The following is a 26,040-nucleotide window of genomic DNA, read 5'->3' on the forward strand; positions in this document are numbered from 1 at the left end:
TAATTTTAAAATTCTGCTCTTTGTTTATAAAGCCTTACATGACTTAGCACCTCAATACATCTGTGATCTCTTAATTCCTTACTGTCCTCCTAGACCTCTTCGTTCTTCCTCACAATGTCTTCTTTCTATTCCCTCTGCTTCACTTAAATCCAAAGGTGACAGAGCTTTTTCTGTCTATGCCCCCCAACTCTGGAATAGCCTTCCTGATACTATCAAATCTTGCCCCACTATTACCAGCTTTAAATCCAACTTAAAGACTTACCTCTTCTCCCTAGCTTTTAACGCTCCCTGACCTCTCCACCTCTCCCTCAAATGTTTCCTTTTTGTTTATCTCCACTGTTGTGTTAACTTCTTAACTTTTCTTTAATTTCTTATTTGTTTTTATTTTTAGTTTCTATGTTTCATTAATATTATCACAATGCCCATCCTTTTGCCTACTAATATTGTATTATTATTGTTATTGTTATTATTATTGATGATTATTATTATTGTTATTTATTTGTTCTATGTAAAGCACTTTGGTGCAATGCTGTTGCTTTTAAATGTGCTATATAAATAAAATTTGACTTGACTTGACTTGACTAGAACTGAAACACAACGCAACCACTAGAGAATCCAACACCTTTTTTAAGTTTCTTATAAAAAGGAGATATCAGTTATCAACAATGACATGCCAGCTGGAACCTGCCGCGCTCTCTCTCCCTTTCATGCGTGCTCAAATGCGTTCCCAATGGAATAGAGTAGCATATGGTGAATTAGATCTGCTGCATTGGAGATTACAAAGAGTATCATCTCTATGTAACATGCTGTTTTGACATTGACATTGGGTCATCCCGTGTGAAATCACCCAATTTCAGCAAAATTTGTCAGGTAACCATCTCCCGAAAAAAAGAAAAGAAAAAAATCAGAGGATTCTGTAGACCAAACCGATGCATAAATCTTAACTAATTGTTGCAAAACTGTAGTTTTGGAACCATTAGTGAGTGACACAGATATACTATTTAAAATGTATGCATAGGTTTGGTCTTCAAACACCTGAGATTTCTTTCAGATTTTTTTGGAGAGGGGGGACTCCATTGTAAACGTCCTCTAAGAAGAGTGGAAAGCAGTTTGCAAGTTATCCACAATATTGTTTATCGCTGGAAAAAAATAGCGAGCAGCCTAAGATAACCTAAGTACGCGGCTGCCAGATCTATAATAAATCCTAATACATGCTCGACGGGCCGGATCAAAGTGCAGTCTCAGCCTTCCAGATGTAAACAAGGAGCGATCGCCTCCTGAACAAACTGCAAGGTTGCAATAGCGGATAGGGACACTGGGAGCGAAACAACGATTTCTAAGCGATTTTATGACAATGAAAAAGTTGCATAGGGTCTCTTTAACACGTCGATCCTCATGCCTCTTAATTGAAGAGCCCAGAACACAAGAGATGAGGGTATAAAACAGATATAATCACAGAGATACAAATCCAAGGGAAAGTGCTGATTCAATTCTACAGTAATCAAATCTGAAATATAAACATTAAATAGTGTAATCAAAGGTCTGTGGCTGGATATAAATTATTAGTGCATATTGTAGAATAGGATCATTTATAGATTTAAAACGTTTGTTTTAAGTGCATGATTGTCAAAAGGCACTGCTCAAGGTGTTTCACTCTTATACAGACTTCATGTCCATGTGACGTGCAACTTCTGACGTCTCCTGGTGTCTCCTAAACGGCGGATGTCATGGAGAGTCACAGCCCAGCAGCCACTGAGGTCCAGCGTGGACAAAGGGATGTCCATGGCCACTAATCGTGACACAGTTGCCATGGACACATCAGAACGTGCCAGATTCAAGCCCCGCAAGTGCTGGAACGCAGGGCTCTGTGAAGCCCCCCTGGGGGCGGCAGGGTGATCCAGCACCAGACGAAACACAGGGTCCAGGGGGCACGGAGCGGCGACCAGCGAGACCGTCTCCAGCAGGGGCGCGCCCTTCAGCAAGGCCCACAAGGCTCCCTTCAGAGATCGCCAAGACATGGGGGTCCTTTTCTGCCGCTGATCGAAAGCAAAGCTAAGGAATGAACACAAAACAGATGCATGAAAAAATGCATTTTCACCAGCAGGGAAGTTAAAGATTACAATCAATATTGCTTTTAGCCTAAGAACTTTTTGGCAATATTTGCCATATATTGATAAATCACTTTGAATTAATAATTAAAACATTAAGTTCAAGTGCTCAAGTGATTGGAGAATGTTTGACATTATGTTGTAAGGCTCTCTCCCAAATCACCATGCAATGCTGCTGCTTAACGACACCCAATATCTATACTATTTAGATGCACTATTGCATGCTTCCTATTCCAACCCAATTGAGGCATGTAATTACATTTGAAGAGTTATGTAATTTGTGTACATTTGAGCTATATGGATGGCTATCTCTGCATTCTTCTGACACACTTGACTTACTTCAGTGCCAGACAAGAGAGACAAGGAAGCGAGGGTAAGACATGAAGGTCTTCTTCCCTCTCCTCCTCTTCATCTTCATCTTCCTCTTCCTGGTGCATTCTGGGAGGTTCCATGTGAATGGTTAGTGTTGTCAGCTGAGGACAGGAGTTGAAAAGGCGCAGGAGGGGGTCGAGTCCGTCCGCCCGCACACCCTCCAAAGTGAGTGACGTCAGGGAGGTGCCGACGGCCGCTACGCTACGTGCCATCTCAGACAAGGGCCCTGGGAATCTCAGGGTCAGATTCCGCAAACTGGCCGACCACCTAGCCAGCTCCCTGGCCACACGGTCACCAGACACGGTCTCTTCCTCCTCGGAGTAGTCCAGCGTCAGAACGGACAGGTCAGGGCACAGCTGCCCCAGGGGGCCCAGAGTTCCAAATGATACTCCTTGGACTTGCCTAAGAGGCAATGTTAGACAGACCCCCTCTAAACTGTCTCCTTGTTGCAGTTTCAGCGCCCCATTGCCCCTTGTGTTCTCCGAAGTCATCGCACCTGTGAAGTCATGGCAAGCTCCTTCTCTCCCGTCAGATTCTCCGTCGTCTTCATCTTCACTGTCCTGAATCCATAAACAACTGTTAGTTGCCTCAGACAGAGAAAAGCTCTCCTCTTCCGCTTTTTCCATGCCCGTGACATTGTCACCATTGGCTCTCTCTGTCCACAAGTCCCTAAAGTTAGGCATCTGTGTGCGGCAGATGAACTCCTCGACCTTTTGAAAATCCCCATCCCGGAGGAGAACACAGGCTTCTCCCAGGGCCTCAAGGGCTACCCTCTCCAGCCAAGGCAGGCTGAGGAGGAGGAAGACTGCAGTGGCTAGCCCGTCCTCCTCCCACTCCCCAAAGCCTATATCCAGGGCTAGCAGGCTACGGAGGGCTGTCAGGCCAGGGCTCTGGGGGTGCTTGGGGGAGAGGAACAGCAGGCTGACGGGGTACAGGTGGTGGCAGCGGCTGACGTCCAGGTGGCGAAGCAGGGGACACTGGGTCGGTAGTGTCTGCAGAACCCGGCCGTCACACAAGCTCCCGGCCAGACTGAGGGAGCGCAAGCTGGCCAGAGACCCCAGGAGCTCCTGCAAGACTGGGGAGGAGACCCCCACTGCGCCTCTGAGGTCCAGAGACAGCAGGGCCTGGAGAGAAGTAGAAGTGTTTGTTTAAGGTCAAACCGTTACATGCAAATTAGAGGTGTGCATTTTCATTTCCTAACTTCCTCTTTTAGCACATAAAGTTAATTACGGGTAAGGTACAGTGTGGGGAGTAACTGGACTTGTAGCCTACAGGGCTGGTTAGATTTATGGTATAGCTTAATATGATGCATTACAAATAAACAAGTTGACTAATCACCAATTCATTGTGGCAAGCATTGTGCAATGTTTTTGTGCAGAAAACACACACTAAGCTACGCTTCTTGTAGTCATAAAGTTGAACATAACAACTTCATGGTGTACACTGAGGTCACAGCTTAACGCTATTGGCAAATATCCTGTATGGTTTATGCTTAGTCCTAGACTAAAAGATTTTGTTCTTATAGCTTATCTTTTACTCACATGTATATGTGGATATATGTTTTTACTATTAATTGCTGCTGTGACACTATAATTTCCCTTTGGGGAATAAAGTAATCTATCTAGTTTTTTTTTTAGTCTAGAACTAGGTTGAACTCAGTATGGGTCTTAAGACATGTGAGAAAACATGTTTCACACACAAATAAACAAGTTTCAACATGTCAGAATGTGTAGCATTTCAGGTAATCATTGGATCTGTCTGAGATGGGTCATAGAGTGCTGGTGATAACCTGGCAGCGTGCTCCAATGATGGCACACAGGTTGGATGTTACCAAACCGGGGCAGCGGCCCAGAGAGAGGTGACGCAGCTGGGGAACCAACATGAGGTGCAGGGCAGCCCGGCTCACTAGCTGCCGTGATGCCAACAGAGACAAGAGCTCCTCTAGTAGATCTGAAGCTGAAATGAGGGCATCAGGATTAAACCCCCCTATTTGCCTGATATATTTATACAACAGAGAAAAGTATGGACACACACACACACACACACACACACACACACACACACACACAGGATGATGATGGAACTCACGTAGCTGGCTGAAAGGCCCCATGATGTATCTGAAAAAATACTGATCCATGTAGTTTTGGGCATAGTCACGGACCCACACATCATTCATATTTTCTGCAATGCTCAGGAGACACAGCCTTGATAGTGTTACATGGCGTTCACTACCTTTAAACTTGCACTTCCTCCTCTTTCCTCCCACGCGCCTTTCACCCTCGGTTTGCCCCTTCACCTCTGATTGACGAAAGAGAGGCATCTCGCAACAGCCTACTCGGGACAGCTGCTGTTATGACAGAAAAAAATGACAGGGAGTTATAAGCAAATTAAACTGGAAGAGTTCTACTGAAGTCTGGATGCATAGGGCCGAGTAGCCTACCTTTGACCCCCACAACGTCCAAGTAGTTTGTATGATCGCTACGGAGCCCGCACATTATTATTCGTGGGTGTTCGAGGGAGTGAACTGATCGCAAATTCTATATGACGGAAACGGCGGTACACTGGAACGGTGCCCAGTGCCACGCCAAGAGTATATTGCCGAACAGCATTCATATTCTGCAAACTGGCCATATTTCCCTCTGCTATCCACCACCACCAACCAGGCTTTTTAATATTCGAATAAGATTTCGCATGTGTGGACTGAGTGTAGCTTTAACGTTATTTGTTCTGCGTAAGAGAAGACGACAGATTCATAAACACCTGATTAGCAATGAACTTTTCAGCTCCCTCAGAAATCAGTAACATCCTAACATCATCAGAGTAGATAGGCTAGCTAGGCTCTAACTCCTAGGTAGCCTATGACACATTTACGTCGGTGTAATCGATGCGTATTACTACAGACAATTAGCCTAGAGATGCGGAAAGATGAACACACAATGCACCATTGAGTAACAACTGATTAATGGAGTTTAATACTATTTAAGAACGACCTACTTACATTTTCAGATGTCTCTTCTCGGTTTCTTCTTCTGTTAACTTTATTGACAGTTTGCAGTCATTACCGCCATCTACTGGATTTTATTATGAACACCATTGTGTTTGTATTAGAGAGTATGTTTGGTGACTCACACCACAACAGATGTTCAGAAAGGTATCAATACTCTTTTCTTATTCTCTATGAATATATTATTATCTTCAAAGCAAGTAACAACACCACATCATATCCAAATCTGATCCATGCTGTTCTACAGTGTATGGATCCAGGTTTTGTTACAGATTGCAGGAAAACAGAAAGATGGATGAATGGCGTGACCTTTCTATGATTAAAAGGGTGCACAACATATCAGCGCAGCATGCTGGTCATGTTATAAAAAAGAGGGGTCCGAACAGGCAAATGTTTAGGTACGCCTCCAGCAACAAAGTTCATTGTAGCGATAGGACTTCACTTCATGCTGTCATGCGCCTCATCTTTCCTCCTGCACGGTCTCTGGAATCCAAGAGCCAGACAAATTGCACTAAAACAATTCGTAGGCCTCATGTATGTCATTTGACTTGGGTGTACCTGGTTGACATTGCGCCATCAAAGACAATTCAGACCTCATAGTTTCTAAAAGTAGTTTTATTAGCCTAAGAGTTTAATTTCATCCCCATATCAAGATATAGCCTATACGATTTGAAGTTCATCAGTAGGTGATAGTGTACCTATGATATGATTTAGCTGAGCTTATTATGCAATGGGACCTACAAGACAATTCAAGTCTCAAGATATATATAAAGTACAGAGTTGCCAAAACAGACCGAAGTCTATCATTGTGACCCCCAATGTACTGTACACACGACAGATATTGGTGCCTGTTGGTTTTAAATATGCTACACAAATTAAGTGAGTGTTAACCAACTGGATAGTAAATCATTCAGCCACCCCTTATGAAACAGTATGGTAATCTTACAGCATTTTGGGACTAAATACTGTCTAGTAAATTAGTACTATAATTTGGTAGACGTACTACCAGGGGTCTCCAGCGGGAACGAGCTACCAGCTCCCCACCTGATCAGCTGACCAGATCAGCTATGTGAATTGACATACAAACACTCTCACACTCACCGTAAACTCTACAGTACAGACCAACATGTCACCCACACATCACAACCTTTTGCCGTATGACCAGAGCTCCCCCCCCCCAGGCCAACAGGGGAGGAGAGTAGAGACAACCTTTGACTTACCCCTCTTTCTATCCAGACACGCAGGCTCTCTAAGACAAAGGCGTCCAACCCGACGACTGATCCCCCAAGGATCAGCCAGTGATGTCCACAGAAAGAGTAGGGTTACTTCATGCACACCGGGAGGGGAAAGAACCCCTTAAGATGGAGACTCGGACCACAAGGGTGTCTTTCTCTTCCCCACTGGAAGCGGTTTTTATTAGTTTCTTTTTGGTTCCAATAAAAGTTTAAGTGTAATAAAACTCCAATAAGAATAAAAAGTGAAAAATACAAGGTATAAGTAAAAATGGACTTGAATACAAAATATCGATTATCAAACTTTTGCATCAAATGTTTTGATTTATTCAATTTCTACAATTAATGTGAATGAGTGACTCACAATCTCAGATAAGAAAACAGCACTGCAAATCACCTCAGACTTTCTGTTAGCAGTGCAATTGCAATCCATGCAAACAATGCACAAGCACATGGGGATAATGTGGTTGCGCCACTGAACTGAGTTGCTAAGCGGCCACTGTTTTCTGAGACTCGACTTGACTTGTATTCTGCATACACCTCCACCTCACACAGTGTAAGGTACTCTGCCCGGTTTTGAATATACACATGAACGTAACGACCCTCCATCTCCTTACAGTTGAAGGTCCAGAATTGCCCAGCAGAGATGGTGATGTTAGGACAGCTGAAAAGACAAGTTACGATATTAGTGAGCAAGTTGTTACTGTCAGAAGTACAAACATAAATAAACAACACAGTGAAGTGGAACATGTGTAGATGCTGTACAATTATTCCATTTTTGCTTTGACTGATTTTACTGTAACAGATTAGATGTTAAAAACGTAGGAACCAGATGAATCTTATAATCTAATTTATGCATAGTGCTACCCAGGCTAGCATAGTGCTGCAGCTTATAATTTGGTCAGCACTCTAAAAAGAATATAACTCTTGAGTGAAGTCTGCTCCTATCCTAAGGTACAAGCTCAACATTTGTGACAATTTGTTGATACATACAATTAGTTAATTATGGAGTGACAACACATCACTTACATGTGGTTACTGTCATCAATTTCAGGGGAGTTACCAACTGTAATCGTAACTCCATTCAGTCTCTCTTTACAGCAGTCCTCTCGGTTGGTGATGACCACAGAACGGACTTTGTATTTCCTCTGTAGATCAACCCTCCACCAGGGGTTTGGTATAAGAGGCGTGTGTGAACAGGATCCCTGGTTCCACTTGGAAGCCCTGTTACCATCGATTGCGTTAGCAGCATGCCCCCCCCGAGTGGAATTGACCAAGCTGTGTGGCGATTCCACCAAGAGCAACATTTTTCACTATCAAAATGAACAGGGGGACATGTTCAGCTTTTGTAGCATGACAAATACAATTTCTTTTTAAGCTTGTTGTTTGTGCCTGTTAAAATAACTTGTAGAAATACGTACAATTGCTTTCTGCAAACACCTCCACCTCACACAGTGTAAGGTACTCTGACCGGCCTTGAATGTACACATGAACATATCGACCCTCCATCCCTTTACACCTGAAGTTCCGGAAGCGCCCAGGGATGTGGATGTTTTCAGCACAGCTGCAAAGTTACGATATCTGTGTGAGCACGCTAATTGTCAGAAGTGCAAACATGAAAGAGACAAAGTGAAGTGGAGCATGTGTAAATGTTGTTCACTACATGGACAGATTATGAGGCACTGGGCTCCTGGGCATAGACATGAAAAGGGCCCCTGCCCACCTGGAAAAGCAAAGCTAGGAGCGTCCCGGGGCATGCTCCCCTCCCCATAAGAAAATGCTGAAAAAATCACCCCTGAAATGAAGACCTCTGGTGAGTTCAGTGGAAATAAATGGACAGATTGAAATGTAAATTACATAAACAACACATAGGCCTATGCATCCCTATCTTGCAACAACACGTAGGCATCCCTATCTTGCAACAACACTTAGGCATCCATCTTGCGGTGAAAAAAAGATTTCAATTACAAAGCATGATTATCACACATATGACTCCTGTTATTTGACTGAGGGGGCCCATTCAGATATCAGGAGTGAATACCTTAACCCGAGTAGTTTATGATTGAAGGGCCCTATTAAGACATGCCTATCGCTTAACATAACCTGTGTTATTTGACTGAGGGGCCCTATTCAGATATCAGGCATTGTAAGGAAGATAAGGACGATTTCCTAAATAAGTAGCCTATATTTGTTTCACATTGGAGTGACAACACATCACTTACATTTGGTTGCTGCCATTAATTTCAGGGGAGTTACCAATTGTAATCGTAGCTCCATCCAGTCTCTCTCCACAGCAGTCTGCTCTGTTGTAGATGACCACAGATTGTACTCTATAATCTTCAGTAGATCAAGCCTCCACCAGGGGTTGGCTACAAATCGTGTGTGTGAACAGGAGCCCTGGTTCCAGTTGGAATTTTGATAACCATCGATTGCGTTAATGGCATGTCCCCATGACCATGTTTCACCAGAGTGTGTGGCCATTCCACCAAGAGCAACATTGGTCAGTAGGCCTATTAAAATAAACAGGGGGACATGTTCAGCTTTTGTAGCATGACTGCATTTTTGTTATCAGTAAGCACTTACAAAAAGCTATAGGGAAACTAAGGTCTTTCTCCTTGATGGACATTTAATTTTACTTTCCCATTTCATTCTCTTTCCTTCATCAAATTCAGAGCGATTTAGATGTCAACAATATTAGCATTTGCTTTTCATAATCTAAGATTTTCCAAATTATGTGCAATTATGCAGAAAAATGGGGCTCCATTAGGGACTAATATTGAATTCAGTCGGCTACCAAATTTCACATCTGATTACGACAGCATGTAGAGACAGTTTTGTTTAGGCTACCTTCAGGCTGTCCCGTCATGGTGCCGAGCACTCCCAAAAGCCAAAGCAATCGAAATGACAACATTCTGATGGCAAACCAGATATCCTATTAAAATATTTATATATATATATATATATATATATATATATATATATATTAATTATATTTTCTTATAAGCATAATTCACAAATGTAGGCCTATAGGGATATTATATCACTATCTTAGGTAATTTCACTTACCTTTGAAGACAGATCACAGTATGTCTAAATAAAGGACAGTGTGGCGCTGTCTCTCACTAGCAAACGCATTCTACACCACATCTAGCCCTAACCTACAAATGTCTGACTAATTTACAAATGTCAATTAATTTAAACTAGACTACAGTGCACAAATGGACAAGACGTTAGATTATGGTAGGGGCCAGAGCCATATCTATCACTCTGGGTAACTAGCCTAATTCGTAACACGTCCCAACAGGACTACCACCTGGCTACGAAACTGAAGTCCAGATTAATGCGCATGCTTTTAACTTTGGATTCTGCCTTAAAATTGACATTTTTCACCGCGAGGTGGCAGTGTTCATCGCATTTCCGAGATAACAGCCAAGCACACTGTAAAAAAGGGAAAAGTCAAGATTGTCTAATTTATCAAACCATATTATGTTACAATGACAGGAAGTTTTGAATTAAACACATCCTTATTGTGTTCAAATAGTCATTCAGACTGAGTAATCCACTTTTTCTAATTGAATCAAGTAGGCTAGGTCAGGGAGGAGGGTCATTCAGGTCAGGGGGAAAAGGAAAATACGTTTTGTCATAGGCTATTAACTAAACCTCAAAACATTGAAGTAAACAAACGCATGTTTTTTTCTTTTCAAACACAATGTTATACGTTGAACTGACATATTTTTCCACAGCAATGAATTCGTCTATCAGAATCATGTTATGACACTATAGGCCTAAGTAGCCTACTGAACCATCAACCATGGCAAATGAACACATGGGATGTAATTGGTGTCACAATTTAATTGTGTTCGCGTGAGCCTTCGCAGCAACACTGATATAATCATGCCACTAACAGTGTTGCCAAATGTTTTCACATGGGTTTCTTATAGAGGACTATGCTAGAGACCAATTTGGAGCCAAGTTGTATTTAGTAGCCTATATATGTATATTATTTTGCTTAGAGATGAAAAACAGGAAAAAAGGCCACACTAATAATCACCATTTATTCCACAGACACTTTTCAGGCTTGGTACATCTTTAATCTTTTTGTCATTAACTTGTTTTTTGTAAAATGTATTTTTCTTGTTGCATTTGTTTGCGTAGCTTCAATGGGCTTCATGTGTTGGCCAGATCACACAGATGTCCTAAATTGTTAAATTATGATGAATAATTATTGTCATTGTCAATGGTCGGATGAAAGATTGGCTGCTCGAGAGATATGCCTCATCTACTTTCAACACTTGCCCTCATCGAGCTTTGCCTTGCATGGAGGGGCCCATTGAGATGCACATGGACCCAGCAGCCACATCAAGAGCATGCCACACTGCATCTGTTGCATTGCCTCTGCATTGGCATGACAACCTCCTTCAGGATGAAGCCCTTGGAGTCATCGAATGAATCAGTGACATGGTGCCATCGCAAAGTGGTCACTCGGAAGTATGACGGCTCTCCCTGCAGGACTGTGGACCTCTCACCCCTCAACAAGTTCTGCCAACGTGAAACCTTCGCCACTGAGTCCCCATTCCACCTCGCTCATCATTGCATCCCGAAGGACACCTGGAAAACCGTTACGCACGCCTGGAACGGCTATAATAGTGTGCCATTGCGTGATTCAGATCGTCATCTGACCACTTTTATCACGCCCTTTGGCCGCTGGGGGCGGCTACAACCGCCGGTTTGACGCTATTCTGTCAGTCTTTGAGCGCAAAGAACGTTGTGTACAGTACTGTAGATGACACTATCCACTATGACACCGACCTGGTACAACACTGGTGGAGGAACATCGACTTCCTAACACATGTCGGCCGGTCAGGCATTGTGTTAAACCCAGATAAGTTTCAGTTTGCAGAAAGGAGCGTGGATTTGGGTTCAGGGTGTGGGACATTACCATGGAACCTCTTCCAAAGTACTTGGATGCCATCCGAGACTTCCCCACCCATGGCTCCACGACAGACATCAGAAGCTGGTTTTTGCCTTGTCAACCAGGTGGTGAACTACACCCAGTTGTGCGACACTATATGGCACCATGAAGCCGTTCCTCAGCCCACGCTGCAAATTCTCATGGTCCTCTGAACTGGAGGAAGCCTTCCAAGCGAGCCATAATCAGAGCCATCCGCGAGGGGGTGGAGATCTATGACATGCGTAAGCGCACCTGCCTCCGCCCCGACTGGTCCAGGCGTGGTATTGCCTACTTCCTGCTTCAACAACACTGTAGCTGCACGTCTGTTACCACTGGCTCAAAACGGTAACAAAAGAGCAGGAGAGAGATCGACAAACAAATGTCTAAGGGTTTATTAACGTAAAGTTTACATAACCGAAGTTCAACGTAACAAATCAAACACAAAATCAAAGTCGTTCTCTCCCGCGCGCCGCGCCATAACCAGGCCCTCTTTATTGCATCAGAGTGGGACACGCCTCGCGCGCCGGCACATCCCATCAATTAGCCGTAGGACCAGGCCTAGAATAGAGACAAGACACGGTGGGGCAGCAGAGGAAACAAACATACATTCCTGGATGTAACAACGTCAGGCACACCACAGTGCTGCTCAGGAGGATGGAGGATCACCTTTGCGGGTTCACGGTTCCTATTTTCGGCGGAGCAATGCTTTGCGGCCAAGGAGAGGCTCTGGCCGTGGCCTGGGGCCTGGAGCAAACACGCTATTTCACACAAGGATGTTACAACCTCACCACTGACCATAAGGCCCTTGTGAAGATCTTCGGCGACCGGACTCTAGATGAGATTATGAACTCACGCCTTTTCAGACTCAAGCAGTGTAGCCTACCCTCCCATGGAGCTTTGACATTGTGTACCTGCCTGGCATTAGCAACCATGCTGCTGACTTTACTTTGAGACACCCCTCCCTCTCAGGTTCTGCAAACGGCCTCTCACCGGGATCGCCAAGCATACCTGACGTCGTAGAGTCATATCATATCAAGATAAATTAAAAATGAAGATAAATGAAAAGCTAAAGATACTAGAGGGGTATGGCAGGGCCAGGGACTACAGAGGATAACTGGGTACAATACTGAGCAGGCAGCTCAAGATGTGCATAGTCCCTGCATGTTGTAAATCTGCTGTAATCCCTGTACCTAAGAAATCAAACATCAGCTGTTTGAATGTCCACAGGCCTGACCTCTATTGCAATGAAGGTTTTCGTCTGTAAACAGTTAGCCAGTATGGGGATGGACGGCTTTCAGTTTGCCTACCGTGCTAACAGTTCTGTAGAGGATGCTGTATTTTTGTGCCTCCATAGCATCCTGCAGCACCTGGAGGCCAGCTACATATGCAAAGGTTTTATTCATAGATTATCGTTCTGCTTACCTTTATACCCATTACATTATTTGGTAAACTCCAGCTGATGGGAATCAATCAATCCCTCTGTCACTGGATCTTAAACTTTTTACCAGACAGGAGGCAAGCTCAGGTGCTGGGAGATGAACTGCTGGATGGTAGTGGCACTTACGTGTTTAAAGAGAAACTATGCAGGATTGGCGATTTCATCTTAAGTTTCGGTTTCGTTTTTTATTTTCGCTCGTTTTATGCTGGCATATTTCTCTGCAGAGCTTCCCCGACAGCTTTAGCGTGTATATTTATACATTTGGACAAAGGCGTCTGCTAAATAACCATAACCATAACCATATATAGGCTATATATATAAATATAAATTCCAAGCGTGGTTCTTCTTGTTCTTAATGCGTCTCAGCCTTCCTGATGTAAACAGGGAACGATCGTCTCCTGAACAAACTGCAAGGTTGCAATAGCGGATAGGGACACTGGGGGCGGGAGGAAATATCACTGTTTTCGATAAAGCTGGTCAGTCAAGCAAAACAATGATTTCTAAGCGATTTTATGACTATGAAAAAGTTGCATAGGGTCTCTTTAAGTGTTAAATGTATCATTTCTATAAATACACCAACCTACATTTCCATCACTGTCTGTCATCCAAGATAATCTAATCTAATTTCTAATTTGTGCTAACTTTAGAATGTTAGGGCCACTTCAGCACAGGTTGTTACAAGGGCCAGATGTAGGCTAACTTTAAAGATTTGAACCAGCCACAAAATCTTTAGCATCGGTATAAAACTTCTAAAATTGAGAAGTTGAAAAGAGCAAAAGTATCAGCATGACATGTACTGTCAGTTTCATGCAGTTTGACTTTTCAATGGGGGTCAGCCAGGAAGAGGTCATACCATAGATTGTTATTTATTTATTTATTTTTTCATATTACTGAGTTTTTAGATTCGAGTATATTCAACTTTACTGTCATTACACAAGTGAAATGCCAGTAATACATTTCAGTTTTAAATCTAGCCAGAAAAGAGTAGGCTAACTAACATGTCAAAAAGTGCATTCATGAAATCAAGTCACTACACCGCTCCATACACATAGAAGCGAACGGTCCCAGTGGACTTTTTCTTTGAAGTTTTAAAGTTGAAAAGTGTTTTGTGGATTCTATGTTGCTCATTTTAAACTGAAATAAAAAATGCAAAGCAACAGTGCGATTACCACAAACCTCTAGCCTACCTCTGCTTGCCTGATCTGAGTGCACCTCGGATCGGTCGGCGACTACAGTCTGATCCATCTCAATAAGACAGTGAGCACATTTGCTACAAATTCATTCTAATATTTTATTACATTTGATTTGACACGAAAACATTACTTTCTCTGTAGAACTTTCAAAAGTATTTGTATGATGGAAGGCCCATAGTCCGAGACCATGTTTAGTTACATATTTCATGACACTGACTATTATACAGAACATTTACAGAACTAAGAGGACTCTTAGCCTCTGATTGTGGGGACTGCAGCAAGGGGTGTTCACTGGACATAGCTGAGAGAAGATTAGAGGTTCTTCTACACATTAAGCTCTATCATTGAAAACCCCATGAGATCCATATGGGACGTTGACTGGCACTTGTGCGCGTCCCAGCTCTGTAAAGGTCTTGGCATCCAGAACCAATAGGAATGTACTCTTCTCCTAGAAACAGGAACAATGATTTAGTTGTGCTCCCAAATATACTGTATATACAGTACATTCAAGTCTTACCATTCAGCATTTCTTGAACAGCATTTCAATCTACATTGGTCAATCAACATGAATTGGTTCTGTCATTTTAAAAGTCAAGGTAAAAAATAATGTACCCATGTTGTTAATTAGTAAGCATAATATAATAAAGACACTGCAGGCTGTCCGATTATGTAGTGTTTCCCAGAAGTTTGTAGAATGCAGTGAATCTACCGGATAAGAGTCTCACCTCTCTGGGTGTGATGACCACTGACATCACCACTCCATCATCCTCATCTGTGGCATCAGGTGATGGGACAAACACAGGCTCAGAGGGGTAAAGGCCAGGGTATCGCCATGACTACAGAGAATAATATTATTGATATGTGAAGACTTATTGTATAAGACATTGTGCATACTATTATGATCAATCTGGGTAAACATGGAGTAAACTTCAACCATCTTGGATTTATATTAAGGGATACAGCAAGTAAAAGATTTACTTTCACTAAATTGTCAGTTAATTTGTTACTGCTACATTAGCTTTGAATTATAACCGGCAATCAAACAAATATGTCGGACAGCACCTTAAGTTCTTTTGTCTCAACATCCATCTTCAGAAGGGAGTCACTGAAGACATGGCCGAATCCGCAGCCGTAGTAATAGCGGTATTTGCGAGTGTTGTAGTTGTTGTAGTTGATCTGTGGAAACTCCAGGCCCCCGAACTCCAACATATCATCACCATAGAGATTCTCATGGACACAATACACCTGAAGTAAAGTAAGAGGAAAGCGTATTAATCGTTATTCTAGTTGTGTTGCAAAATGCTCGGAATGAAAATACTTTATCGACAAATTAGCATGCTGTTTTTGGAACACACAAGTACAGAAAGCCCTACCCTTCCATCGGGCATTTTCACGGCCTTGGCAGAGCAGAATGGCAGAGTGACCAGATTCTCATTCACAGGTGTTTGGTCATTCACATCAAGGGGCAGCACATATCGCCTTGGCAGGTTTGTGCATAGTCCATTGTAAAACTGTCAGATAAACAAAGAACAACATCACTTTGTGGTCATCACTTGAACTATGGTTTTCTTTTGGCCTGGTTTTCATGAATTATTGCAAAATCTAATTTCATACCAACCTTCACTTGTAACACATTTAAGACATAACATATTTAATTCAACATTCTAAATACTTAATAAAGTATAAAGCCCAGCTCATAGTTTTGTGGGGCAAAGTGGGACATTCATCTGTAGTCTGTGGTCATCATCACCTTGTCAAGTTCCTCCCCAGACGCCTTGCTGAGGTTCTCCAGTGTGAAGTCTCCTATGACGGCCCCGTCGTCCCCACAGCACATGTCCATGACCAGCTGGCCCTGCTCCTCATACGCATTGATCTGATGCAGGGTGAACATGGCCTTTCCGTAGTAGCTCACCTTGCTTACCTGCGGGGGAGAAATAAAGAAGCGCGCTCAACACCTTAGCGCTTCGAACTGAGTGCTTAAACTTTACCTACGGGGTAGAAAATGATTCTTAGCTATAGATGTGTAGAATTCAGTGGGATTTGAGTCTTAAATAGATCGTTACAATTCATGACATGACATTACATTCATACACTTTTCTACTGACTTGCATTGTATTTAGTACAGTACCACCTGAGGCCTGAAGGGACAAAAGAGACAGCCCATCTCTGCCTAACTTTACTGGATATCTGGGCACCACCGTTTTGAACTTCTGGTAACAGAATCACTTAGAACATAATGATTGATAGTAGGGGTGGGAATTGGCAAAAGAATGACAATTCGATACTATTGCGATATTTGGGCCACAATTCGATATTATTGCGATTCTACACATATTGCGATACAACAAGTATTGCGATTCGATTCTGCGATATATTGCTATTCATGTCTCTCATATTGTTCGAAGGCATTACAAAAAATAAGGAAAATAACACTGTTCAACTCACTTTGTCATGGCATGGTGCATATCAAGGTCCTTACTATTTGCTTTTTGTTGAGAACCGAAACACACCCACACTTTCGATTTGAAATTGCCGTTGAATGGACAATAAAACGCCACAACAAGCGTCACCTTGAGAGCGTAATATATTGAAATTCCCCCTTGGGGATCAATAAAGTATTTATCTATCTATATATCTATCTATCTAACAAATGTAATGTGATCAGAGTAAACCCTGAGTAAACTCGCCTCAAATAAAAGTAAAATAGATAATTAAATTATATAATTAAGTATTGCGATACTTGAGCTACTCGTATCGATATAATTGCATGCACAAAATATTGCGATACTGAACAGAATCGATTTTTTCCCCCACCACTAATTGATAGCTTGACAAATCCCCTGTGTTTTAGTGTTTTGCGTGCAGTGCTGGAGGCACATATATATACAGTATATATACATGCAATATACTGTATATCATTTTATAAATCTGGTCGATATCAGAAAGGTCATAAGGTCATGTGACACGGTGATGCCCTGCCACACCGGAGAAGGTCAGACAACATTTCTAACCAGCATACAGAAGCATACAGTAGCATACAGTAGCATACAATAGCATGCAATAGTTTACAGGGTCACTTTTAATCAGATTAGAAATAGAATAACGACTCAATCAGAATAGAAATTCTCTTCTAAAACGGATAGTTCCGGTCCTTGATTATGATCGACGTGGTAACCGTTTTAGAAAAGCAATAAGCCACTCGAGTCCGTGCTTTATACTGTATACTCCGCTTCGCGTCGTGCCTAACAACGCCCCTTAGCTGTTCGATTATACAGTATAACGCACGGCCTCTCGGGGCTTATTGCTTAAATATAAACACCTCAATTGGAAATTGGAAAAATGCCTGATCTGATTACAATTCCAATCGGAATGAAAGAGGTGGTGTATTCCGTTCCTATTCTGATTGAACAGCCATGTACAGTATATGGTCAATCGGATTGCTTGCTGTATCTTCTCAAGGAAAAGTAGGCAACAATGGCTATTCCAGTAGTGTACCCCATGTAAACAGACGGCACGAATGTAATGTTGTGATCAAAACCTTGTTGTTGTGTAAGTTTGGGACCTACCAAAGTCAAACTCCAGGCAGCGTTATGTAAATTAGCTTGAATAAGGTGAACAAAATTCCTTGTTATTACATCTCACTATATTGCCACAGTGATTGAATGTACCTTGCCAGTGCGTTTGTCTACAACATGAAAGATGGTTTCCAGAGATGGGTCCCATTCCATGACCTTGTGGAAACTTTTTCCTTGTATTCTGTACAGCATGAACTTCAGCAGGTCCAACTTAATGGGTTGTTCAATGAACACCACATAATTCTCTGACATTGCTGTGAAAACGATAATGAAATGTTGATGTTGTAAATTATATCTTGACAGGCTTTTGAGACACAGGAACAGAGAGACAAATGACACCAAAAGAAAACATTTAAATGAAAACAGAGATGAAAAAGGTACAGAGATACTAATCCTTGAAATAACTGCTCAGTTATGAGGCTAAAATTATGTATAAGTTGACCTAAACATATTTTTTAAAAGAGTCTTCCAAAGCTGTCAAGCTTCTAGCTGCATTGCCATACACACTATTGTTCTACTGATCTTAAGCTTTTTCATCAGCTGCACTTCTCAAGAACAAGTTGAGTTTTTTCAGGCGTCAATACTATGTCTACCATACTACCATTTCTCCCCCTCCCACTCACCTCCTGTCTGTCTTCACTGTCCTGTCCAAATAAAGGCAAAAAGCCTAAAAAAATTTATGCAAAAAAAAAACCCCAACAACAACAACAACAACAAAAAAACCCCAAGTTGAGATTGAGAAAGACCCACCAAAGCTGTGGTAGTAAGATGGCCTCCTGGAGTCGGACGCGGGGATCGAGCAGAGCACCTCAGCACCCGACAGATCCGCCTCGTCCTTCTCCACCTTCTCCTTGGGGAGAGGAACACGGACGATGTTGTAGAAAAACCCTGAGGAGAGTCAACGAGAGACCTCACAAACAGCAGAGGGCTGTGGGTAATTGCGCTTGCAGGAGTTTAGAGTATCTTAAAGGGATATTCCGCCATTTTTGGAAATACGCTCATTTTCCCCCTCCCCTCGAGCAAAACAATCGATATTTACCTTGTTCCCGTTCATCCAGCCATTCTGTGAGTCTGGCGATACAACTTTTAGCTTCAGCCTAGCATAGATCATTGAATTATCAGAAATCTTAGTCACTTTTAAACATGAAGCTAGCAGGCGAGAAGCTAGTGGTCTAATCCGATTCAATGATCTATGCTAGGCTGAAGCTAAAAGTTGTATCGCCAGACTCACAGAATGGCTGGATGAACGGGAACAAGGTAAATATCGATTGTTTTGCTCGAAGCGAGGTGGAAAATGAGCATATTTCCAAAAATGGCGGAATATCCCTTTAATGAATGAATGAGGTAAAGGGGAAAAACAGACATGCATCACACACCAGCCTTTCCATAGGAGTTGCCCATGTTGTATGTGGTGCCATCCCGGTCATAATGAGGATGAGCTGTGGCTGCATTTACAGCTACGAATTTGGACCAGTCTACCTGTGGAAGGCAGATTAAACATGCTAAAACAAAGTTACACACAAATAAGACGTTATTCATCTCAAGGGAAAGTCCATGTGCATTTCAAGGTAAGTCCATGTGCAGTCATTGATAATGATTGGCATTATTGCTATATTATTTATTTATTTGTTTGTTTGTTTGTATCTATTAGTATTATTCAGTGCACACCATATTTTAGACATGTAGTTGTCATATATCATATTACCTTATCTTTGGTCTCCAAGCTCTGGGGGTCAATCATGCGCATGTAGTTGGTCTCTGTGCTGACATAATAATCACCCTTGTACTTGACAAAGTTCACACTGGCATTATCAGTGGCCTCTGTGGAAAAGTGAGACATAAGCAAGTCTTAGTTGGCTAATTATCTTATCTCACGGAGATACTAGTCTGTCTTCTCTCAATTAGTTTGCTATCAGCCACCAGGATGGTCAGTATACGACGAGTTTTGGTATCTAAATTGGCTGTGATAATGTTTAGCCTGGCCATGTCCACCTACAGTACATCATCTCCTTTCAGGGAGACACTATCTGGAACACCTCATTTCCATCAGACCCCACAAAGGAAGGGCCAGTCAGCGACGAGAGAGAATAACACTATAGTTTTGAAATTGAGAGTAGTTGTGGTAAACAGTCGTAGCACAGCTTTTTTGAAAAAGTCAGAAGAATGTGTACATTGATCATTTAGCAATTATTTCCTAACTGCCGTTGCTGTTTATTGTCAGTTTCTAAAGTTTAGGCGAAGTAGGAAGTGGTGTTGAATGATTCCCTGATCAATGTGATTGGTTAGGCTGGACCAAAGATTTCATTGTTAATGCAAATTCTGCGCCCATTATGATGCTAGGCTTCGAAACATTTCTCAATGGAGAGTAGCCAGACTCTCTTTGCGAAGCGAGTCAGGTGAAAGCAGGGCAGGCCAGCGGGGCAAAAGAGGAGCTGAGTAGGTGGCACCAAAGAGTGGGAGGACTGTGAAATTGGGGCAGCCGTGGTGTACTGGTTAGGGCTTTGGGCTTGTAACCGGAGGGTTGCCGGTTCGATCAGTCCCCGACCAGTCCACCACGGCTGAAGTGCCCTTGAGCATGGCACCTAACCACTCACTGCTCCCCGAGCGCCGCTGGTTGGGCAGGCAGCTCACTGCTCTGGGTTAGTGTGTGATTCACCTCACTGTGTGTGTGCTGTGTGTGTTCACTAATTCGGTTAAATTGGGTTAAATGCAGAGAAACAAATTTCCCTCACGGGATCAAAAGTATATATTCTAAATGATAGCCTCTGCCTCAGTAATTGAATGCGGTTGCGCTATCTCTAAATACTATGCATGTGTGCTGCTCAGGGCAGAGTTACCCCTGTTGTTTTCACTTAGACACACTACACACCACTACTGGTTTTCAGAAGTCTTCATTTTCCAGGTGTGTAGTGCTTAAGGTCAGCGGTTTCTTGGTGGCTAAACACTGTAGCTCTCATTCATGGACTCACTTGGGACCTGAAACCTTGAGAAGAAGCGGGCAAAGATGTTCTTGCAGGGGTCAGGCATGGCCAGAGTTCCAAACTCAGACACCACTATGCGGTTCTTCTCTGAGTTCTTCACGTACGAGTCACTCCTCAAGAACCGGCTGCAGTAGGTCACCGCACCATCCTTGATGTAGAAGCGATGCATCATTGCCATGCCATCAAACCAATGGGTGTACCTGCATTAAATGAAAACAAACAATCACAATGAGACATACAGTTGATATGCATTAATGTTACAGTTCATTCTGAAGCCTATAGGAGATGGCATTGATGTGGAATGATAGATAGATAGATAGATAGATAGATAAATAGATAGATAGATTAGATTGATACTTTATTGATCCCCAAGGGGAAATTCAAGGTCCCAGCAGCTTAAAGGCCAGTTCAAACCAAAGATTCGTGACGGTCTGAGACGGTTGTGGAGAGCAGTTGCGGCGGTGTGAATCAAAAGTTGCAAGCAGTTGCAAGCAGTTGCAAGCCGTCGCTAAACATTCAACATGTCAAATCTTAGTTGCAGAGTTTTAGAACGTTGCTGGTTTTTAGAATGTTGCAGCTCGTCTCGTCGCGGATCTTGTGTTTGAACTGGCCTTGAGACACCACATACAACATACACTACAATGTAAACAGGAAAATACAAAGCAAATCAACAATGACGGGTATGTTCATTTCACCTGTGTTCACCAAATTCGAATTTCCCCGGCCCATTCCTGAGGAAGCTTCCATGGACCCAGGATGGAATGGTCCCCTTGACAACAGTGCCGATGGGCTCGGGGCTCTCCTCCACCGTGCTCACCAGGGCTTTGATGCCCTCCAGGCCACTGGCAACAGGCCGGGTTTTGGGGGCTGCAACACGACATACACATGTGAAATAGCAGATTAACAAAGCTTATCAGCAAGATGCAAGATACTCAATTTATGTAGCCTACAATCAATATCAGGAAAAACTCCCTGGATATGCATGGGGGCAGTTAATGTGGCATGAATATCTTTTTTTTTTTACATTTTTTAAACTTGCATAAAACCATGTCCATCGCTTTACACACAGGTAATTATAAGTACTCTTACTACAGTCCTTAAATCCAACAAGGACAATTCTGCATCATTTGGATTTTAGATTTGTTTGTAGGTGAGGGCCTTTGAGCCAGCACATGCGTTGTCACCCAGGTATAATTACCCATATCATATCATATAGATGGTGTTGTGGTCTATAGGTTCAAACCAGTTTAAGATTAGATAAGATCAGGTTACATATTATGTACAGTATGTTGTGTGTTATGTAGCACAGTGTCTGCCTCTTTACAGTGCACACAGAATGGTTTTGTTATACATAAAGAATAAAGAAAAGCGGGACAAGTGTGCCGGTATCATCTTCTGAAAGTAGTCAGCAATGTCTCAAAATATCAGGTAGATTGTACAGCTGAATTGGATGTTTAATGTATCCACTGAAATAGTTTTTATTTGTGATAGGATGAATATAATAAAAGGCAAAACGTATTTGTTCTATGATGAATATAATATTTTGTGATTTTGTGACATACGTTCAAAACGTATTTCTTTGAATTTGAGGGAAGAGCTAGTTTTTTATGTCTAGTATATTTCAATACTAAAGCAGGAGTACACTCAATACATTTTATAAAGGCCTACTGGTACAGGGAAATGCCAGCTTTGTTGGGTTTTATTGCCATGTAAACATACAGAGGCTCATAATCAGCAAACATCCGTCTTGGTTTCCAATGGCATGTTGTGTTTATCATTTAAAAAAGCCAAAGTGATTATTAGAAAACTCTTTCAAAATTATCTTAGCACTGTCGGAAACTGTTGCCCTGAATAGAGAAGCAATACAACTTCTTTTAGATGAGTTGGGGTTATCTGGGGTATGCTCTATGGCTGACTCTAAATAGCCAGACACAAAGAACCTCCTCCTAAAATGTCTATTCCAGGAATGAGCCAGGAAACTGAAGATCTCGATCTTCACAACATTAACTTCCTTCACAGAAGAGCATAACTCTTTAACGAGAATACATGCAATCAACAGAGGAGGTGATTTCAGGATGCTAACAATATAGAGCTGTAAAGAAAAGGATAAAAGCTCGGGCAGGCCAATGCCAAAGGTTATGGGTATGGTTATGGGATTTGGCAGATCCTTCTGTCCAAAGCGACATACAAATAAAAAAAACAATACAGTAGCTCAATTTAGCAGTGAACAATTGAAAATGTTGGTCAGACAATATTAAGGATATAGCGATAATAAGCAACAATGTAAATTCAATCAATGACCTAACGACAATAAAAAATACTATAGTATACAAACCATAACCCATAAGAAGCACTTAATAAACTAAGTGCACGTTGAGCAGATTTGCCTTTAGAGCTTGAAAGAAAATAATAAGAGAATAAATAAGACTAAAAATTGAAGATTGTGATGGGCAAAAGAACAGAGATGCTGGACAGAAGAATACTGAAAAAAAGTAAACAAATGTAATGGGCAGACCAATCTAAAATGTTCAGATCACAAAGAGGAACAGATCAAATGCTGGAGTGAATATTTCTGTGACCTTTCTCTTGAACAGTATCTTGTTGCAAGTATCAGATGCATTTGCAAGGGTCTTTTACTTATACATTGTGCCAGCAAGTCAAACTGCCAGTTAGTTGGAGCACTACCGTGATATGACAGATATTGCAATGCAAAAGTACACAATGCATGGTTGTTTTGTAGTGTGTGTGTGTGTGTGCGTATGCGTATGCGTGTGCGTGTGCGTGTGCGTGTGCGTGTGCGTGTGTGTGTGTGAGTGAGTGAGTGAGTGAGTGAGTGAGACAGAGAGAGAGAGAGAGAGAGAGAGAGAGAGAGAGAGAGACAGAGAGAGCAGAATGATTGAGAGCAGACCTGAGTAAAGAGGCTGCCGGTGGAGGGAGAGCCGTGGGTATTACCTGGGGGGCTGATGGAGGGCTGTGCTGAGGCCTTGGGCTTGGGCATGGCTGGCTGTGCTGCTGCTGCTGCTGCTGCTGCTGTGGCTCTGGCCCCTGTGCTGCTCCGCACTGTCAGACAGATGAGGAGTGAGACCCACTCACAGGCCCCAAGGGAGAAAAACTCCCCAAGGAAAGAGCGCAAACATGAGGGGGCGTGATCTGCAGTGCACACACACTCGACCCTTGCACACTGCAGCCCAAGCAGCGAGCTGTTGCCATGACAAGTTACTCAATATTGCACCAGCTTATAAAACACACAAGTTTTATTGCCCTGCTGTAATTATGTTGGTAGTCTGGCTGACATGGCTCACCTGACAGTCAACTCTTCTATCAGTTTTAACGTCCACATTCAGTGTGACAATGCAATTTTTTTTGGATACGTCATTATTTATGCCAAGAATACTGCAAACACAAAGAATCCTCCCCTGATTATATCTTCACTCAAAATAACCTCCTGTATCACCCCACTTTAGAGTCATTGGCTAAAACCAGTGGACATAATCAGGTCCCCAGGCCTAAGATACACGTCTGTGTAGAAAACAAACAATACCATTCATAACCAATCCTGACCTGATGTCATATGCAGCTGCCGGTTGTCACATGGATTATATTGGACGCATCTTCTCCACACTAACGTCCAAGTGCGCTTCATCTGACTGTTCCTGGAGAGAACTATCCCAGCCCTATAATATTAAGCATTCAAACAGACAATTACTTTTGACAAAGACAAACAGAATACTAGCACTTAAAGAACAAGAACAACAACTGCATAACCTTCTGAATGTTCACTGTTCTGGTTACCTTAATTGCAAAACGGTCGGTTGTATAATTTCCACGTAGCCTATTACTGATTCGAACGCTGGTTTTAGCCTTAAACGATTTCCTTCAGCTTCAGACAGCTGTAGTGTAGGTTGTCTAATCTACATTTACGGTGGCTTGTCTGTGATGATCCTTACAGGGAGAGTAGTTGGCAGTAGTTATGGCTTGTATAACTAAATTGCTTCTCTGATAGACCTAGTCTTGTTTATGTCTTGCAATAAACGTCAACCAGCGAGTTGGCTACTTCCTTGTGAGACCTGAGTGCACGAGTCTTCCACTAGAGGGCATTGCATCTTCAACATTTCAAACGTCAAATCAGTTCGAGGTCGGTACCCACTTTGCATTATCACTGGTCTTACAGCGGTAGTGCAGCCGAAGTTCCTTTAAAGGCAAGTCACACCACTCAGCGGCACTATAACGGCGTCAGGCAGTTATTTTGGGCATCTATTTTCCTATTCAAATCAAATGAATGGAGAGGGGTTAAAACAGAAAACAAAATAAAGTATAGCTGAGGCTAAAGAGGTAAAACAGTGAAGTGAAGTGAGACACATTAATATGTAGGCCTACTAATGGGACACTATCATTAGAAAAACAGTCATGTTTTTGAATGGTCGTGCATCATTCCCTCAGTTTGCCTTGAGATGGGAGAAATACGGATTTCAATGTTGGACTTCCTGCTTTCAATGATGTAAAAATATCTTACATCATTGAAAGCAGGACGTCCTATTCATGGGTTTCATTGAAATCCATATTTCTCCCATCTCAAGGCAAACTGAGGGAATGATGCACGACCATTCAAAAACCATGACTGGTTTTCTAAAGATACAAAGCTTAATGCTAATCGGTGAAATGTCCCTTTAAATAATGTGGGATGAATAACATAACTCATGGTATATGATTGGTATATGATGGCTTGTGCTTCAGGGCCCCCTGAGCCCTTGGAGTCCAGGCCCTGGGCCCGATAGGCCCATTCAGTAGTACATCCCTGTAACTGCAGCAGTGAGTGTCACTACAAAACAGAGTTCACATGTAGGAGTGCAAGGTTTGGTTTGGAAAAGGACACATACACACACACACACACACACACACACACACACACACACACACACACACACACACACACACACACACACACACACATGATGCACACTACAGTGGATGACTCAAGTATTTACAAACAAAGTTGGGCTATATTCTAAAGTGAACCGGGTAAATGCATTTGATAAGAGTGTGGCTTACATAAACTGCACAGGAATCTAATGGCTGAGCTTATTTGGAATAGAAAGCTCAGTCAGTCTTTTTTTCTCAAACTGGGAGACAGCTGTTGCCTTTCCCAGTGACTTTCAGACATGTACTGATCTGGCAATCTCATTTCA

General features: G+C 42.4%; 2 protein-coding genes across 6 annotated transcripts; both read right to left on the reverse strand.

The window, feature by feature from the left end:
* Nucleotides 1-1,328: 1,328 nt before the first annotated feature.
* On the reverse strand, nt 1,329-5,551 carry si:ch211-214j8.12 (uncharacterized protein LOC100000539 homolog). Of its 5 annotated transcripts, none has more exons than XM_062542460.1 (5): nt 5,479-5,551; nt 4,713-4,827; nt 4,270-4,436; nt 2,448-3,604; nt 1,329-2,052 (listed from the first exon to the last, which is right to left on the reverse strand). In XM_062542460.1, exons 2-5 carry the CDS (start codon nt 4,798-4,800, stop codon nt 1,668-1,670), a joined length of 1,797 nt encoding a protein of 598 aa, XP_062398444.1. In that variant the 5' UTR covers nt 4,801-4,827; nt 5,479-5,551; the 3' UTR covers nt 1,329-1,667. The 5 variants fall into 5 exon arrangements, with proteins under 5 accessions (XP_062398444.1, XP_062398439.1, XP_062398441.1 ...); XM_062542455.1 differs by having other exon boundaries at nt 4,569-4,827; nt 5,479-5,549; XM_062542457.1 differs by having other exon boundaries at nt 4,569-4,824; nt 5,479-5,493.
* An 8,655-nt stretch (nt 5,552-14,206) lies between these two features.
* Nucleotides 14,207-24,923, reverse strand: bco2l (beta-carotene 15, 15-dioxygenase 2, like). Its single transcript, XM_062542461.1, has 14 exons — nt 24,647-24,923; nt 24,416-24,528; nt 23,807-23,914; nt 21,550-21,721; nt 20,843-21,054; nt 19,579-19,694; nt 19,250-19,352; nt 18,624-18,761; nt 17,967-18,127; nt 16,049-16,219; nt 15,672-15,809; nt 15,361-15,543; nt 15,024-15,134; nt 14,207-14,746 (listed from the first exon to the last, which is right to left on the reverse strand). The coding sequence occupies exons 2-14, from the start codon at nt 24,495-24,497 to the stop codon at nt 14,630-14,632; spliced, it is 1,812 nt and encodes a 603-aa protein (XP_062398445.1). The 5' UTR covers nt 24,498-24,528; nt 24,647-24,923; the 3' UTR covers nt 14,207-14,629.
* Nucleotides 24,924-26,040: the final 1,117 nt, after the last annotated feature.

This window comes from Sardina pilchardus, chromosome 8 (assembly GCF_963854185.1).
Source record: "Sardina pilchardus chromosome 8, fSarPil1.1, whole genome shotgun sequence".
NCBI classification, from domain to species: domain Eukaryota; kingdom Metazoa; phylum Chordata; class Actinopteri; order Clupeiformes; family Clupeidae; genus Sardina; species Sardina pilchardus.